The sequence below is a fragment of the Physeter macrocephalus genome, chromosome 20 (assembly GCF_002837175.3).
Source record: "Physeter macrocephalus isolate SW-GA chromosome 20, ASM283717v5, whole genome shotgun sequence".
Taxonomy (NCBI): Eukaryota; Metazoa; Chordata; class Mammalia; order Artiodactyla; family Physeteridae; genus Physeter; species Physeter macrocephalus.
Genome location: NC_041233.1, coordinates 111,473,351 through 111,491,898, shown reverse-complemented (window position 1 = coordinate 111,491,898; position 18,548 = coordinate 111,473,351). Strand labels below are relative to the sequence as shown.

The window sequence follows — 18,548 nt, the reverse complement described above, 5'->3', positions numbered from 1 at the left end:
CACACACACACACACACACACACACACACACACACACACATACACACACACAGGAGACAGAGGAAGAGAGAAAAACAGTCAAGGACTTAGGTTTGAATTTCAGTTAATAATTAACATGACAAATTTACATAATTTCTTAGCCAGTTTCCTTATCTGTAAAGTGGGGTGTGTAACCACTATTTCAAAACCTTCAGAGGCTGGGAAAAGTGCCTGCACTAAAGCGTGGCAGGTAAAAGATACCCAGAGACTACCCGTGCTCGTCCTTGGACTCGGACTTCCACGAAACAGAGAGCTGAGCAGCACTTTACTGACATCAAAGACGTAAATGTGATCTGCACACGGACAGTTTCACAGCGACCGTCTTCCTTCATTCACCGAACAGCAAATTTGTTCAGTCACTTATTTGACAAAAGCCAAATGAAAAGAAGTATATTTATATCATGTGTGTCAAAAAATTCACAGCTGCATTAAGTTTCAAGAAACAGACAGTTGGTACAGAGTGTGAATATATTCACAGCTCCAGTAGGATCCACTGACCCAAATGTTCCTTTGTGTTGTCCGGGCTGGAGACCAGAGGGCAAACACGCTCTCAGCGAAACTCCAAAGTGCATTGTTTACCTTTCCTTCAGAGCAACCCGTCCGCCTGTCCTTACCCCTGGATGTAAGTAAGTTCGTTTAAAGCTCCCATCCCCTGAGTCACAGCACCTCCTTTGCTGTTTCACTCATTCTTCCCCAGCATCGTCTTGTTCCGGAATTCCTGTACCTGGCAGCTTCCAGGTGAACTAGTAGTCCAGTCTATGGCAAGTCCACACTCAGGAGTCATCCCCACGGGGACTTTCCTGTCTAATAAATGGGACGGCCAAGGATAACAATATCTGCTCGTTTCCAAACTCAATATTTGCACCCATTATATTGTAAAAATAAATGAATGAATAAATAATGGCGTGTAGTTGGTATGAACAAGCGGTTATGACTTTAATGATTTTTCTTATTTATTAGTTCAGTTTTACATGTAAAGAATTCTAAATTTAAATTTGTATACTTTAGTTTCCTCTGATATGTTTCTCTATTTTCCATACACATTTTGTATTTCCTTACAATTTATGAATTTCATTATGGACGCTACTCATTAATACAGCATTCGCACATGGTCTAAAATAGTAATTCCTTTTATTGTTATTCCCTACAGTGCAGTGACTGTACTGTCTAGTTATCACAAGACGTCGTTTGATGAAATGGAATAATTTAGTTGGCTGGTTTTTCCGGACCCTGGATACGAATTCATTTCTTTGTCAGAGATTCTTCTTTGTAGGAGATTCTGCTATTGATCTTGAGGCTACAAAACCAATCAGCCTGTTATTATGTACTTGCTGTGTTCAGGGCATTGCTGTGTACAAGCTCTGGGGGTGTGGTGAAACCTCATAAACACCCCCTTAGAAGGTGAATGTGTGTGTGTGTGTGTGTGTGTGTGTGTGTGTGTGTGCATGCGTGTGTCTGTGCAGAGAGGGAGGAGCAGGGTAGGTGTTGGATCTTGGGGCAGACGATGGCCATGCTGCTTTTGGTATATCTGCAGCTCATGAAGGGGTGTAAGGCATGCATGCATTTGTTGACATACTTTGCAAGAAGTCAGGACAGTTATATCCTGTTGTTAAGGTAATAGGTGTGTGTTAGCTTTACGATATTAATTAGAATGACTAATTTTTAAGAAAAAATTCTTGGGAAAAGTGATGCTATATATTTTTTTCACTTTGCCTCTTTCTCTTTTCATTGTTTTATTTATTTTTTTCCTTTGGAAAACTTCATTATGATAGTCTTTTCTGCTGTCTGTTAACCTGTGAGGTTAAGAGCACAGGCCTACAAAGTGCAAAGTTTGCTCTTTCTGCCAATTCTGAAACCAGATGCACGTTCTAGGAGTTCCCAAAATGACCCTCAGGTTTGATAATTCGACAGAAGGACTCGGTGAGCTCGCTGAAAGCTGCTATACTCACAGTCACATTTGTCACTGGAAAGGATACAAATGAGAACCAGCCGAAGGAAGAGGCACAGAGGGTAGACTCTGAGATTGGTCCGAACTCAGAGCTTCCAGGCGTCTTGTCCTCGCTGAGTCATGGACAGTGTCACCTCCTCCCACCCATGACTTGTGACATATGCACAGCTTACTGCCAACCTGGGAAGCTCATCTGAGCCTCTGTGTCCAGAGATTGTATCGACGTTTCATTACATAAGCATCATGGATTGAATCATTGCCCCATATGGTTGAGCTAAGTCTTTACCTGCCCCCGTCCCTGTAGGTTAGACTGAAACCGTGTTGCCTCAGGGCACCCCACTTGAGCAACCTGCTGAATATAAACCATTAGATGTGGTCCCAGGGGCCCACGGTGAATAACAGACACTCCCACCACTCAGCAAATCCCAAGAGTTTAAAGGTCACCTCCTAGGAGCTATACTAGTCTTGGAAATCACATTTCTTACTGAATGTTTTTGAATGTGGCTCAGCCATCCTACTTGTGTTTCTGTCCTTTTGGATCACATGTTGCTGCACTAAAGAGGAAATCACATCACTTCTTATTTAAGAAACTCACCCCTTAGTTGTACTTCATATATTTGACTTAATGAGGGAAGGTATATTCATAAGATACATCACTCAAACTTTGGTAAAACATACACAGTGATCAGAAATATTATCCCAAATATCATTTTAGGGGAGTAAACAGTCTGAATATTGGTAATACTTTAATATTTTTGCTTAATACTTCAAGTCATAATTGCAGTGTTTTGAATCTTACTGAGAGGGTTATGTATAGCCACAGCAAGTCTTCTTTTTAATCTGTTTGCATTCCTAAACATCACAATGATATTCTCTTCCCTTATTCCCATCTTTCCTATCTTTTAAAATATATATTATTCTAAAAATAAAGAGAAATGTTAGAGACAGAGAAAATAAACTCTTGTAATGACATGATCATCATTACTTGACTTTATATAGCACTTTACTTTTTAACAGCTTTTAGCAAAGGCTAATTGTAGCCATCTTGAAAGTGGCTGACTTAAGTACAAATCTAAAAGAAAAGAAATGTGGAAGTGCAATTTTAGAAAATTAACTCCAGCGTAGTTTTAATTTGCATTATGTGTGTGGGCTTGGGTGGATGTATGCAACTATATGAAAGTTGAAGTATGACTGCCAAAATCTACTTGGTATATCAAATATAAAAGGAAGGAGAGGGGGAGGGGTGGAGATAGAAAACAAAAACTTCGACTTTATTTAGTACAGTTCATTGCTTTTCAAATGAAAAAAGGTAAAATTCAGGGAGGTCAGCAAATTATTCAAGATTGGCACTACTTAGCTATCATCTGTAGCTAAGTGTAATGATATACATCTTTCTACAAAAAAACAGGGCCCAGTACTTGAAAATGTATTGGTTTTCACATGAATGGATGATCGATTCACTTGCATGATTTTCCAGGTCTGATGATGTCTGGGAATATTTTGTACGTATTATGGCCCAAATAGTTTTTTCTGTAACCCAGGAAGATCCGTGTCTGATGGTTTTTTCTGTGCATCCAGGTGTGACTCTGGAGTCGGACTCTTGCCTTGACCCGGGGATCCCTGTGAACGGGCATCGGCACGGCAGTCACTTTGGCATCCGGTCCACGGTGGCCTTCAGCTGCAATCCAGGCTATACACTGAGTGACGACGAGCCCCTGGTCTGTGAGCGGAACCACCAGTGGAACCATGCGTTGCCCAGCTGTGACGGTAGGTGGAGTTCAGCACAGCAGCAGACCAGGAAGACGTGCAGAGAGATTCTTTAAGCAGTCTGGGTGGCATGTATTTTATGGGGTGGTAGGATATGACCGAAGTGGGCCTCCTATTTGAAAGCTTGTACACCTTAAAACTGTGGCCATTTAGCATGTGAAGTTTACCTGGCAGATCTCCATGAAGTAGAGCTTCTATTTAGAAATGAAGAACAAAAATTATGGGCTGGCTTTCAGTTTCATCCCCAAACACTCAAGCTTGTAGAGCTTAGTGATGCACACACACCCTTACCCGTGGCGTTTATTGAAGACTCTGCGTGAGACAGCATCACGAGTATGCATGTTCCACCCTGTCACACCTGATTCTCCTGTGAACCGGTCCAGGCATCAGACAACTTGCTCCAGCTCTGCACACCTGGTCTGTGTTGCCTCTGACTCTTCCCTATGGCAGAGCTCTTCCCCGGTGGGGCGGGGGGGGCAAGTCTTTCCTCTGGAGATCCCCCCAGTGGTTGTGTGTGTGTGTGTGTGCGTGTGCGTGTGTGTGTGTGTGCGTGTGTGTGTGAGAGATACCAGCCACTTCCCCTGTCTGCACAGATCTGCTCTTGGAAATCTCAAAATGAGTAACATTCTTGATGCCTGTGTGTTACTGTAGTATGCAGCTTTACACCGTGCAGTTTATAGTTATAATAGCAAGATGGACGAATATGTTACTTGTGATCATTTGCGACAGTGTCAGGGATTTTGCCTCTGGCCGTGAATTTAACCACGTGGTTATATTCATGACCAAAGGCCATGAAGAATATACATATATAAATATATATAAAATATATCTGTTATATATATATAATAGGTATACATACTTATATATATTTCCATATAAATATTATCTCTGTATTTCCATTTCCATTACTTTTTATAGACTTCAGGCATTTCCACTCAAAGATGATAGATTGATATATTCATGAAAAATCTTGACTTCTTCAAAATGATTCACCAAAACTAACAGGGCATGGGACCATTATGCTTGGCTACAGACCACTCAAGACCTCTGACCCTTGTCTCCAGAGTAGTAACCCGAACAATAGCCGGTACTTTGGGAGAGAGACTGCCAAGTGCAGGTGGGGGCAGCACACAGTGGCTGGAGGGTGTCTCAAGAAGAATGCAGAATCCACAAAACCAGGAGAGTGGGGCGCTGCCCTCTGGGCAGAAGCAGATGCAGGTTGAGCTCTCTATCTGTGGGGCTGGCGCATCAGAGGCCACAGAAGGGGGCGCGGCCTGATGTGAAGCATCAGCTATGTGAGGCAGGGGTGAGCCCGCTGGGGAGGGACCCCTAGGCGCGTGTGCCTCCTTTTACTTTCCTTAATAGGGCTCCGAAAGAGTTCCAGTTTTGTGCAGAAGATGAGCTGAGACATTTTTCTTTTCCTGCCATAGGTTATAATTATACTGTATCAACTCCAGTATTTGCCTAGGGAAAATGTTGTAAGAACCCAAATAATTGTCATATTATTTTGACACCACTTTTCTATTTACCAATCTCAAATGAGCTGTTAATATAGAAATGTGTATTGTAGCAGGGCAGCCTGTAGAAATGTAGAGGATTGTCAAAAGGTATATTCCTGACTACTCAGCCATGAAAAGGAGTGCGATACTGCCATGTGCAGCAATGCCGGTGGACCTGGAGATTGTCACACCAAGTGAAGTAAGCCAGGCAGAGAAAGCCAATATCAGATCACTTATATGTGGAGTCTTACAAATTGACACAAATCAACTTTACAAAGCAGACACAGACTCACAGACATAGAAAACAAACTTATGGTTACCAAAGGGAAAAGGGGAGAGGCAAGGGATAAATTAGGAGTATGGGATTAACAGATACACACCACTGTATATAAAATAGATAAAAAACAAGGGGAAGGATTTACTGTATAGCACAGAGAACTATATTCAATATCTTGTAATAAACCATAATGGAAAAAGAATCTGAAGCTATACACCTGAAACTAACACAGTATTGTAAATCAACTATAGTTAAATCAAAAAATATTTTAAAAGGTATATTCCTAATTCCCCTTCTATTCAATTCAATATTTCAATGAAAGAAAGTGGCAGAAATTGCCCAGGTCTACACAGGTGCATAACTACAACATGGACTGCAAGCACCTTGGCCCCGTGTTTGCCGTACATGAGGATGTATCAGAGCCGACTGCTTCCTTCAAAGCAGGTGAAAAGGGATGAAGACTTGCAGACAGTAGTTAATGAGTAAATTATTCTAGGAAGATGTGTCTCCTTATTTGCATTCTTTTTTATATTAGACCTTAAATAAACTCTAAAATAATATATCACCTTAACCAATATAGAGAGAACCATAATATAAATGAATCTACCTATAGAAAATATCAAACTTAATAGTAAACTATTACAAAAAGTCCCATGAAATTTAAGAACAGAACAACTTCCTCAGTATCAGAAATGTTATTTGACATTGTCCAGAAGATCTTAACTAAGGCAATAATTTAAGAGAATTATATCAATGATAAATGTTAGCGAATATAACCATTAGCAATAATAAGGGTTCAGTATGTGACTGCATTCAGGATAAACATTAATCAGTAGATTTCTACAAAGAACATAACATATGAGAAGTATAATAAAATACATATAGAGAAAATAAAACCCTAAAAACTGCCAGGAATATATCTAACAAGAAATATGAAGGCTTATATTTTTAAAAAATCAGAAATTTACAATATAATACAAAAGAATAACCTAGAAATGGAAATACATATTGTGTTTCTACATGGGAAGAATGAAATTTAAATGTACAGATTTTCTACAAATAGAGTTTAAAGTTCAATCAAATCTAATTAAAATTAATTTGGGTTTTTCATAGAAATTTATAGACATTTAAAAATTAATCTAGAAGGGTAAAGGCTGCAAACAGCTAAGAAATACAGATTTTTAAGAAAGATAAGGAAGGGCTACACCACCTAGTGTCAAAGAATACTGAAAATTAATGATCGATTAAAACAATATGAAATCAGTGCAGAAATACAGAAACAGATTAATGATACAGCATAGGGATCCTAGTAACGTATCTGTGCCCATATAGGAACTTAATTTGTGAAAATTATTCCAAATCAGCGAGAGGGGATGACATATTTACTAAATAATGTTGTTGGTCAAATGGCATATCTGAGTGGGGTTTAAAATGTTAAAAAAGTAAATCAAAGTTACACATTAAAGATAGAAACAAAGATTCAAAACTTAAAATCATTATGTGACAATTAGTCAAATATTATTAAGACAACCTTTTATTGAATATTTATTTATTTACACAAATATAAGCTCAGTGAGTTTTCCCACAACGAACACATCTGTTTAAGATCAAGACCACACAGATCAGTAGATGAACGTGACCAGCACCCCATGAGTCCCCACCGTGTCCCCTCCCAGTCACTGCCCTACAAAGGCTACTGCTCCCTTGATCCTCTAAAGATTGTATGTAAAGGAAATCGTACAGGACGTGTACTTTGCTGTGTCCCGCTTCTTCCACTCAGTCGTACACTCGTGACATCATCCAAGTCATGACATTTAGCTGCACTTCCTTCATTCTCGTCATCTATGTTTTACTGTATAAATATACCACCATGTTTTATTCCATGATACTCTGTATGAAATTTGAGTTATTTTGAGCACCCTTTCATGCTTTTTTGGCCAAGGGTATATCCTCCTCCGTGAAACACTTGTTTTTTCCTCCTATTTATACTGGGTCACATACCTTTTTCTTATTGAATTGTAAGCATTGCTTGTATATTTGGAGACCACTCCTTTGTTGGATCGATGCATTGTGAATGTTTTCTCTCACTCTGTCTCTGTCTTCCTCCTCTTCTTGCTCCTCTTCTTGATCTCTTTTTTAAATTTTTAAAAATCTTCTTATTGGGGTGTAGTTGCTTTACAATGTTGTGTTAGTTGCTGCTGTATAGCAAAGTGAATCAGTTATATGTATACACATATCCCCTCTTTTTTGGATTTCCTTCCCATTTAGGTCACCACAGAGCATTAAGTAGAGTTCCCTGTGCTATATAGCAGGTTCTCATTAGTTATCTATTTTATACATATTAATGTATATATGTCAATCCCTATCTTCCAATTTACCCCACCTCCCCTTTCCCCCCTTGGTGTCCATACATTTGTTCTCTATGTCTGTGTCTCTATTTCTGCCTTGCAAACAGGTTCATCTGTACCATTTTTCTAGATTACACATATATGCATTAATATACGATATTTGTTTTTCTCTCTCTGACTTACTTCCCTCTGTATGACAGTCTCTAAGTTATGACCCAGCAATCCCACTACTGGGCATATACCCTGAGAAAACCATAATTCAAAAAGACACATGCGCCCGAATGTTCATTGCAGCACTATTTACAATATAGCCAGGTCATGGAAGCAGCCTAAATGTCCATCGACAGATGAATGGATAAAGAAGATATGGTACATATTTACAATAGAATATTAGCCATAAAAAGGAATGAAATTGGGTCATTGGTAGAGACGTAGATGAATCTTGGTCTCTTTTGATGAATAGAATGTTTTCATTTTAAAGTAGTCTAATTGTTCAGTGAATTCATTGGTGGTTGGTGCTTTACAGGTAGTGTTTAAGAAGCCTTGCTACCCGCAGCGTCATAAAGATATTCTATTGTTTTCTTTCAGAAAACTTTAAAACTTTTAAAGCTTTATTGAGATATAATTAAAATGCTATAAACTGCCTGTTTAATGTGAAAAATATAATATGTTCTGAGATATGTATACATCCATGAAACCATCACTGTGATTAAGAACGTTTTCATCACCCCTGAAAGCAAACAATAATTTTTTTAAAATTTCAAATATATACTTTAAATCCATCTAATTTTTTGTTAAGTTAATACGTAGTGTCTAGATCCATTTTTTTCCCCAGTAGGGCTTTCCAATTGAGACAGTGTTATTTATTGGAAAGATCATACTGTCTCTTCTCCGATGCACTATTTTGTCACACAAGTGACTATATAAACATGAGTCATTGGTTTTGTCCTTTTGTTTCTCCCTTAAGAAATTTTACTTTTTAATTCTTGGGAAACCGTCTAAAGAAATATAGAAATAATAAACGAAAAACATTTACATTTCACTATATACAAATTAAAAGTTCCATTAAAATTTTTAAAAGGTAAAAGAAAAGGGTCAGATTACAGAAAATAATTGCACTGTCCGTGTAATATGATTCTAAATAACTGTGTCCTGTAAATGAATGGGAGAAGAACAACAGCACAAACAAAGCAATAGGTCTGTGGGGGAAACACACACATAGGCGATTCACAGAAGTACACAGAAGGTCAAAAAACGGTTTAAAATATGCCCATTCTGACTAGGAATCAGGAAAATGCAAATAAAACACAATAGTTTTCCTCCCTTGTTGGATTTGCAAAAACGTAGAAAGGTCATATTACCCTATTAATATATCATTGTGGGATTAGGAATCTGCATGTTCATTATACACTATTACTAGGAAACTTAAATAATACACGCTTTGAAGGAAAGAAAAAGCAAGTCACAGAACAATGTGTGTCATGTATATGAGCAGGTACACATAGGTAATTACAGACACACAGTATATGCATAGGAAGTGACTGGAAATAGATATTCTAAAGTTATAACTATAATGCTTTCCTTTTGGGAGATTAGTAGGCTATCGGGGAGAATGAAGAGAGACTTTTTTTAGTTCTCCTTTTTATGGTGTTATTTGAATTCTTATTACCTGTTTTATTTTTGTATTAGAACTTTAATAATAAAAAAGTAAATACAGTTCATGCTTATGACTACTAGAGAGTGTCAGAAGGCTACTAGCTACTGGGCTAATGAAAAATTTGTAAAACTCGAGAATGTCATAAATATCAGTACTGTACCAAAATATTTACTCCTTATTTAGACTTCTTTATTAACAACAGTTGTACTAAGAACACTAAGTATGGTAAGGGCCTAACCCTTAAAATACTTCAGTGTTATTCACACATAACTGAACATCAATCAATATATCACTTAATCCAAAATTTGTGATAAGTTAATCATATGACTAATTCTATTGAAATATTTACATTATATACAAACGCATGGCTTCATTGGATGTTATTGTGCAGTTTTAATTGTTCTTTTTGGACTAGAGCTAAAAATGGAATTTAGAAATAGAGCACATATCAGCTGCTCTCTTTTTTACAACTTGAATTTGAGGTAGGCCAGTTGAGCATCTACTAAAATGAGGCTTCTCCAGTGATTTTCATTGCAAACTTTTCAGCCTGAGCTGGAGAGATTGAAAATGTAAAGTCCTCTGATCATGACTCCACCACTCTACAGAGGTGGGAGATGGCACCTAGTTCATCATAGAAGACACACCAGTCATCAAATTAGCTAGATTCTTGATTTGGTGGAGAAAACTGACAGGTAAAAGTGAGAGTCTTATCCTGACCCATCTGAGATTTTTCATTTTGACTTTGAATGGATTCTTCTCAAAAGAGAACAACATATACATGTTAAAATAGTCTGTGTATTCTTGATTTAACACTGGCAACTTACTTTGGTTAAATATTTTAGTATCTATCCAAGATTATTTTCTACTTCTGTCTAGCCAGCAACCTGGGTGTTTCATTACCTGAGTCATCCTCATCCTCCAAGACCAGGTTGCCCTCAACCTTCACCAGAATTCTTCTGGAATTGTTCCAGGTCACCAGCACTACTAACTTTCCTGACATCCATTTCTCCTTATTTGCAGTTCCATAAAGTTTAACTTTAAAATGTATAATATAATCTAATCATATATATTCTTAGTTCATTTGGACTGCTATAACCACATGCTACAGACTGAGAGGCTTATAAACAACAGCATTTATCTCTCACTGTTCTGGATGGTGGTACTCCAAGTTCAGGGTGCCAGCATGATTGACTTTTTGGGAGGGCCCTTCTTGGGTTGCAGACAGCCATCTTCTCACTGAGTCATCTCACGGTGGAAGGAGCAGGGAAGCTCTGTGGGGCCTCTTTTATCAGGGTACTGATCCCATTAATGAGAGTTCAGCCCTCATGACCTGATCACATCAGAGGCCCCACCCCTGATACCATCACATCAGGCCTTATGATTTCAATGTGAGTTTCGGGGATACAAGCATTCAGACCATAGTATATACATATATACACATGCACATTTAATCATTTAATACAGTCTTCTCAGTTTAAATTCAAGCCCCTAGAGAATAGGAATTGAAGAACTCATCTAAAATACAACCCTTGGGCTGGGATTCCAGTGATGAGTAGAAGTTCCCAAAGTAGCCAACATGCGAAGAAGCATTCTAGGTAGAGGAAATGAGCAAACTCACCTGAGTTGACTGACATGGAACATTCTGCAAACTCCTGCAGGGTTAGTGAAGGAGAGTGAATGGAAGATGAATACAATGATCAGAAGGAAATTATCTAGGAGAAATGGTGTGGCAACAGACTGAAAAGGGCCTTGTGTGCTTTGCAGATATCTGAGATGCTATCTGTGTGTTTTCCATAGAAAATGCATTTTATCTTGTGCATTTTATCTATTACTGTCTCCCAGTTTAAATTTATGTAAATTTGGAGTTTAACCTCTCTAATGAGATTGGTAACATAAACTCTTTGCTTTGCTTATGCTTCATTGGAACCTATCTCAGCTAATAAATGTTTGATAAAAAGCTATTAATAAATCTGCAAACTTTGGGAGATTTTAGAGTTTGATACGAGAGTTTTAGTCAGTCACGGTTGACTGTTTTCATTTCACCTTAAGAACTGTTATTGTTGCCTTTGCAAATCATAAGCAATCTCTTAAACCCCATGGGTTTTTATTGTGACAAATGATACAGCAATAGGATATTTAAACCTGTAAAAATTCATAGCTCTCAGAAAGGAAGGAAGAAATCAGAATTAAAATATTTCATATAACCCTGGAAAAAGGTAAACTCTATCAATATCTCTCACATCATAGCATTGCTGCATGTTTTTTCTATTTATGCTTTAGATACTCAGGGTTTGAAGAAGCAAAGTGAACATCGCAATAAATTGACCTCCTTTTATTTGGTGAAAGACAAATGCAAGGAAAACTGTGGAAAAATTTCTTCATTAAATAAATATTTTTGTAAACTCTTTACCCTTTCCACAAGTATTTATTGGAAAACTACTGTATTTGTAGGCACACAGTTGACAAGTTCATAATCTATTAGAATAGACAGAAGAAAGACTTATTTTTTAAGTCATCCAATGAAGTAAATGCTTTATTAGACTCAGGAAAAATGAGAATAAAGAGGTAAAAAATTTGGAATCGAAAGTCTTGGAAGGCAGCTTTCCTGATGCATCTTTAATAGTAAGGCTGAGAGGAAAGAAAAGATTGAAAATGAAGAAATAGTAAGAATCAGGCATAAAGGTGTAAAGAAGGCCTGGAGGATTTGGAGGAAAGAAATTTATTTGCTGAGAGTAGATGCTGATCAAAGGTAGTTCACAGGCCTTTCATGCTAGTCCTGTGAGCACGGCCCCAATTCTGTGGGTGAGAGATTTGAGACTGCCCTGTGCTGTGTTCCCACAGGGGGCCCCAGGGGTTTCTTTGAGGTGGAACCGAGGACAGTGCCAGGGCTGCTTCAACTGAACAGCTCTGATTATCCCTGTCTTTTATTGTAGGGTTCCCTGTAAGAGTTCTTTTGAGGAAAGGATTCCAGTATAAATGAATGAATGAATAAAATCAATGACTTCTGCAGGGCATGGGGAGTCCACGAATAATTTGAAATGGAAAGTAACCCCATTAAGTTTTTGCTTTAAATAGAACTTTATAGTAGTTTAAGGAAGTAATGGGGAAAGAGAAAAGAAACAAATCCGACCGTGTACCGACCGTATGCTTTCTCGTGTTGATCTCTTCAAGGAAGACAAGAGTAAGGGAGCAGGAAATCAGACAGAAATGACCCGAAACACGCCCGTTACAGTGCGTTCAACAAGTGAGCAGCGGATGGAGGCGTCATCGTGGAGATGCTGCTGGTGGGGGGAGGGAAGGGACCCAAGGGTTTCATTCTGAGACACTTAGCCAGCTGTCGGTAATTCCGCTGCGTTTGAGAAGGAAGTCAGGGCCGGAAGCGAGTCGGAAAGCCGCCAGGTGTCCGGTTAGAGCAGGTGCCGCGGGGGCAGCCAGTGTTTTCCAGGGAGCGGAGAGTCCGCCACGCCGGGCCCCTCCGCCCGCACCGCCGCCTCCGCCCGGAGGAGCCCAGCGCCGATGGCGCAGCCCGTGCGCCTCGGCTCCTGCCTCCTCCAGTCCAGGCGGCGCGGACGGTTACAAACAAGCATTAAAGCCACGTTGTTGGTTCTTTGAAACAATGACTGCCCTGTTTACAAACTTGAATTCATTGGAAGACTTTGTGCAGGATCCGAGAAGGTGACGGGCGGGGCAGGATGGGAATGATAGAAGTTGATAACTACGGAATCCATAGTGCGAGGACTCTACTTAACAGACCACTAGGAACCCAAGGACCTTACGGCAAATTGGCAGCCACTGCCCTGTCACGGGGCAGACTGTTAACACTGGGCTGACTCTGACCGTCTACCTTCCCTCCCCCCTTGCACGGCTTACTCAGTGTTCACCGTCCTGGGAGTGAACAACTGCGGGGCCGTGTGTCCATCCCTTTGCTGCTTCGCCAGCCTCACCGTACTCTCGTCACCTAGACTGCCTTTGAGTTTAGAGAGCAGGATTCTTGTTCTGAGAATAAGTCATCCTTCGCTATATTCTTATAAATTATTTGCCTTGCCCACTAGAAAGTAGACTTTTGAAAAACAGGGACTTGTCTGTCTTATTCATAAGAATATCGCAGGTTTTAGTCTTTTTATCTACACCTGCATTCACAGTGTTGATCTCATCTTTCTACCCCTTGGTCAGACCTCTCTCATGCGATTGAGACTTGCGCATCCAATTGCAACACCAACCATTCTACATGGATGTCTAGTAGGCATCGAGCTTGTGTATCCAAAACTGAACTGATTTACTTTCAAAACCTGATTCTCCCAAAGTTTTTCTGCATCTTCAGTTTTTCACACTTAGCCTTGAAACGTCACAGTCATCCCCAAATCCTCCTTTTTCTTCATGGCACCCACATCTCACTGACAAGAAAATCCTATTGGCGCCACCTTCCAAATATGGCCACCTCTGCTGCTGACGTTCCGGTCCAGAATCTTGTCTGTTTCATGTCTGCCGCCCAGCCACGTCCTCACACAGCAGCCTAGCGCTCAGGCTGACGTCCGAGTTGGCCCGAGTCATCCTCTGTGCAGGAGCCTCGGGTGGTCCTCCATCTCACTGAGACACGCGCCAGGGCCTGGACGGGATCTGCCCCTTTAAACCTGGCTCCCCTGAGCCCTCCATCCTTACCCTCCCAGACCCGTCGCCCTCCCCGCAACCCAGCAGCCCACTCTAGCGCTGGGCCTTTGTCTTTGCTGTTCCCTCTCCCCCCAGGTTTTTCCCCAGATTATCAAGTACTTCCTTCTTCTGTCTCAAGTCCTTCTTCAGAGGCCACATCCTCAGTGAGGCTTCCCCCCCACCCCATTTATGCGGCCCCCAACTCCACACCCATCTTAGAATATCCCGTTCTTCTTTCCTTCTTAGGTTTCTTCTCTGGCATGCATCATCTTCCAACATGGTATAGAATCAGCTCTTCATATTATATTCTCTCTTCTTCAACTGGAATGTATACTCTGCCAGGGCAGAGACTTTTGTCTATTTTGCTCATAAATAGTGGGTGCTCGGTAACTATTTGTTGAATAAATTAATTTTAAAGGCTATGTTAATATTACCGTGTTCATAAGATGAATCAATGTAATTTTAAGATGTGAACACTTTAAACTGTTAAATTATTCTAGAACTCATTTTAAAAGTTTCTATTTTGCTAATTTTTACCTAGCTCTTCCCATTTGGTTTGCATATTCAAAGAAATTATGTTTCCTTAAAATTACACACTGACTGAGGATGATGAGAGATATCACGTCTTCTACAAATTAGTTAATTCTTTTGCAAGTATTATTCATGGACCTAGCTTTTATGACACACCGTTCAGGATGTTCATATTGCAGCAGACCCTCGAACGATGCAGTGGTTAGGGCCCCAGAGGACCTGGAGACTGAATCAGAGCTGAACCCGAGTCACCTTTCCTGCCCCCAGCCTCCCCCTGTGCTGATTCCATCAGCTTTGATTCCTTTTTCAGTTCAGCTCTAACATTCTGAAGAGCTTGATAGGACTTAAGACATGAAAGAAAAGACAAACATCCACTGTTCAAATGTTTGCAAAATTAAGGCATGTAGAATTTATTCAAATTTTAAATTATTGATATATTAAAGCTCTAATAATAATTATCATTAGTTAACGCCTTGGGTATTTGATACATATGGGGCCCTGTAAATTGTGTTTTACAAAGGCAATCATTATAAACACCTACCCTAAGAGATGGTTTTTATCACTATTTTCATTTTCAAGATAAGACACCTGTAAAGGAGGGAGGGCAAGCCACTTGCCAAAGATCACAGAGCCAGAGACGTATCAGCATCTGAACACATTGCTTTCCGACATCAGGGTCTGAGCGCTTAAACCTCCATATTGCACTGATTCTCTAAATGTCGTGACTTTCCCCTTCGAGTGCTTATGTATAACTTTCTTTTTCTTCCTTCAAAAATGAGTCTCTGAGGCATATTGAAAAGGGCATATATTGATGTAAAGGATTTAAACTTAATGAAGTGCTACTGAGAAGACCAGCAGCTCTAGAGAAATGGAATCAATAAGGTATAGATAGAGATGCAGATATAGATATAGGTATATAGATAGAGATATTTATTATAAGGAAGTGGCTCACGTGATTACAGAGGCTTTCAAGTCCCAAGATCTGTAGTCAGCCAGTTGGGGCCCAGGGAGGCCAATGGTGTAAATTCCACGTTGAAGTCCAGCAGCCTCAAGACTCAGAATGAGCTGATGCTTCAGTTCTAGTCTGAAGATAGGAATGAAGATGATGTCCCAGTTTGAAAGCCATCAGGCAAGATGTGTTCCATCTTAGTTTTGAGATGTTCAGCCTTTTTGACCTCTTCAGGCCTTCAACCTGTTGGACGAGGCCCACCCCCATTGGGGAGGGCAACCTGCTCTACTCACTCCACCTGTTCCAGTGTTCATGTCATCCAGGAGCATCCTCACAGACACACCCAGAATAATGTCGGACTGAACGTCTGGGCATCCTGTGGCCCAGTCAAGTTGACACATAAAATTAACTGTCACAGGAGGTTCTTCTTCAGCTGTTTTACCTTAGTCTGTCTGATTTTTCCAGGTTTTGTACTGTTTAGGACACTGTATATCAACTGGCATATTTCAAGTAAAATAAAGTTGTTGTTCCGTTTTATTTTACATGGAGGTGATCTTAAATATTCTTTTAGTCTTTGTGTAAATTAAATGTCACTTTAAAAGTATTTTGTGTAGCAATCATTGTGAAAATTTAATACTACAATGATATTTCCTTATTATTTTAAGCCCTCTGTGGAGGATACATCCATGGGAAGAGTGGAACAGTTCTTTCTCCTGGGTTTCCAGATTTTTACCCAAACTCTCTAAACTGTACATGGACCATTGAGGTGTCTCATGGAAAGGGTAAGGATATTACACAGATTTCAAATATACAAAATAACTAGTTACAAACATGGGAACAAAGAAAAAATATTCATGTGTGAACAAGTAAGATAACTAATTTCCTCATGTATATTTTGATTGCTAATTTTGATTTTTAACAAGATTTTAGAAGAAAAATGGTCTTTAAATTATTGGTGCTTTCAAGCAAAAGTAGATTTCTTGTTTTATTCTCTATTGATCAGATAAGTTGAATTTATGCTTGTGAATATAAGCTTGAAAATTAGGTGTAATGGCAAGGAAAAGAGGCATGCATTAAATAAAACATGACTAGTGCTTAAATAAAGGGAAATAAGAAATTAAGCTTCTCATTTCTATGATAAATCTAGGATACATTTTTATACTTGGCTTGTGTTCTAAGTGTACCCAGTATTATTACATATAATGAATAATTTATCTTCACATAATCCAGTGTTGATTTATGGAGTAGATTTCATTATCCTCATTTTATAAACAAGTGGAGTGAAAACCAGAAACATTTGAATTTTGTGTACGAAATACAGTTTATAGACATTGGATTTGAGACTATACTCTGAGTCTTTTTCGTATGAGTAAACTTGTCATTTTCAAGAAGATAATTTGGAGTTTTTCTCACATAAACATTATGTAGATTTTGTCTTTCCACTTAAATTTGAGCTCAACTTACTGTTAAATTGACATGTTTTATTATATACACTATCTTACACTCTGCCATCATGAATGCATGTTAAGAAGAACTTGGCCTTGAAGGAAATTAAGAATAAACAAATAATGAGCAACCAAGGTTTTGTCATCATGAAAATAAGTATTTGTATTAAAAAGGACGTAGTCGTGGTTAAATTTATTCATTGTGTATAGGAATTCAGATATAATACTTTGTGGGTATAGTTCCAATGAGAACACATACACAGAGGATCACATAAAACTATCATTTCAAAATGGTCTTCGCTCACTTGTGTAAGTTTCAGTATTAGACCTCCAAGCCTAGATTTTCTAAAGGACACGTGTTTACTAGAAATGGGAAAGTGATCTCGTCCTTCGCTCTTCAGGGGCAAATGCTTTCCCTAAGGGGCTGCCCACGGTCCATTGTGACCCTCCTGTGAGTTTTATTATGCATTTATATCTGGACCTGTCGATACAGCTATCTCTATATCCCTGTGTCTAACCTTTATCTAGATCTGTACTTATATATGCTGAAGCATTTGTTTGTGCTATTTATTCCTTCTTCTACCCATTCTCTGTATTTTTCTTTCAAACTTCAAAATTAAGGTTGCATTTTAAGATTATGTTTTGATTCAAGACTTTTGTCTCTAAGCCCAGAAGAAATTCTTTTCCCCAACTGTTAACTCTGCCAGTGCCCCCCTTTACCCCCCTCTCTCCCTCTGTCTGTCTCTCTCTCACCTCTCTCTTTCTGTCTCTCTCCCTCTGTCTGTCTCTCTCTCACCTCTCTCTTTCTGTCTCTCCCTCTCTCTGTCTCTCTCTCTCACTACCTCCATCTCTCTGTCTCTCAGGGGTTCAGATGATCTTCCACACCTTCCACCTGGAGAGCTCCCACGACTACTTACTCATCACAGAGGACGGCAGTTTCTCGGAGCCAGTGGCCAGGCTCACAGGGTCGGTGCTGCCCCACACCATTAAGGCAGGTTTGTTTGGAAACTTCACCGCCCAGCTTCGGTTTATATCAGACTTTTCCATTTCCTACGAGGGCTTCAATATCACATTTTCAGGTATGTTGGGGTCTTCTCTGGCAATACTTGTACTGTTTGTGTGAGCGAGTGTGTGTGTGTTTACACGTAAACGGCCGGCCAGTGAGAAGCTCTAGTTGGGTGGAGGAGGCGTTGAGATGCAAGGGCAGCTGCCTGGCATCCACAACACACCATGCCTCACATTGATTGTAAATTCTCATCTCCCCAAATTTGCTAATATCACTGTCTCTTCAGTCTCTCTTGTCATCAGTTCTATCAAAATCTCTGAGGAAGCTGTCCTTATTGGGAGACATACTCAGAATTAGCTGTGGTCTGATTATTTTGAATCCTACCTTCCAGGAGATGCCATACTTGTACTGAGAACTACCTTTAGAGTGAAAAAA

The 18,548-nt window shown here is 39.5% G+C and overlaps 1 protein-coding gene across 1 annotated transcript in view; it reads left to right on the top strand.

Annotated features, from left to right (window-relative positions):
- CSMD1 (CUB and Sushi multiple domains 1) overlaps positions 1-18,548 on the top strand; it is a 611,399-nt gene that overhangs the window by 270,607 nt on the left and 322,244 nt on the right. The window contains exons 13-15 of the mRNA XM_028481319.1: positions 3,566-3,754; positions 16,328-16,444; positions 17,971-18,186. Coding sequence (XP_028337120.1) covers positions 3,566-3,754; positions 16,328-16,444; positions 17,971-18,186 — 522 coding nt within the window. The remainder of the gene's footprint in view (positions 1-3,565; positions 3,755-16,327; positions 16,445-17,970; positions 18,187-18,548) is intronic.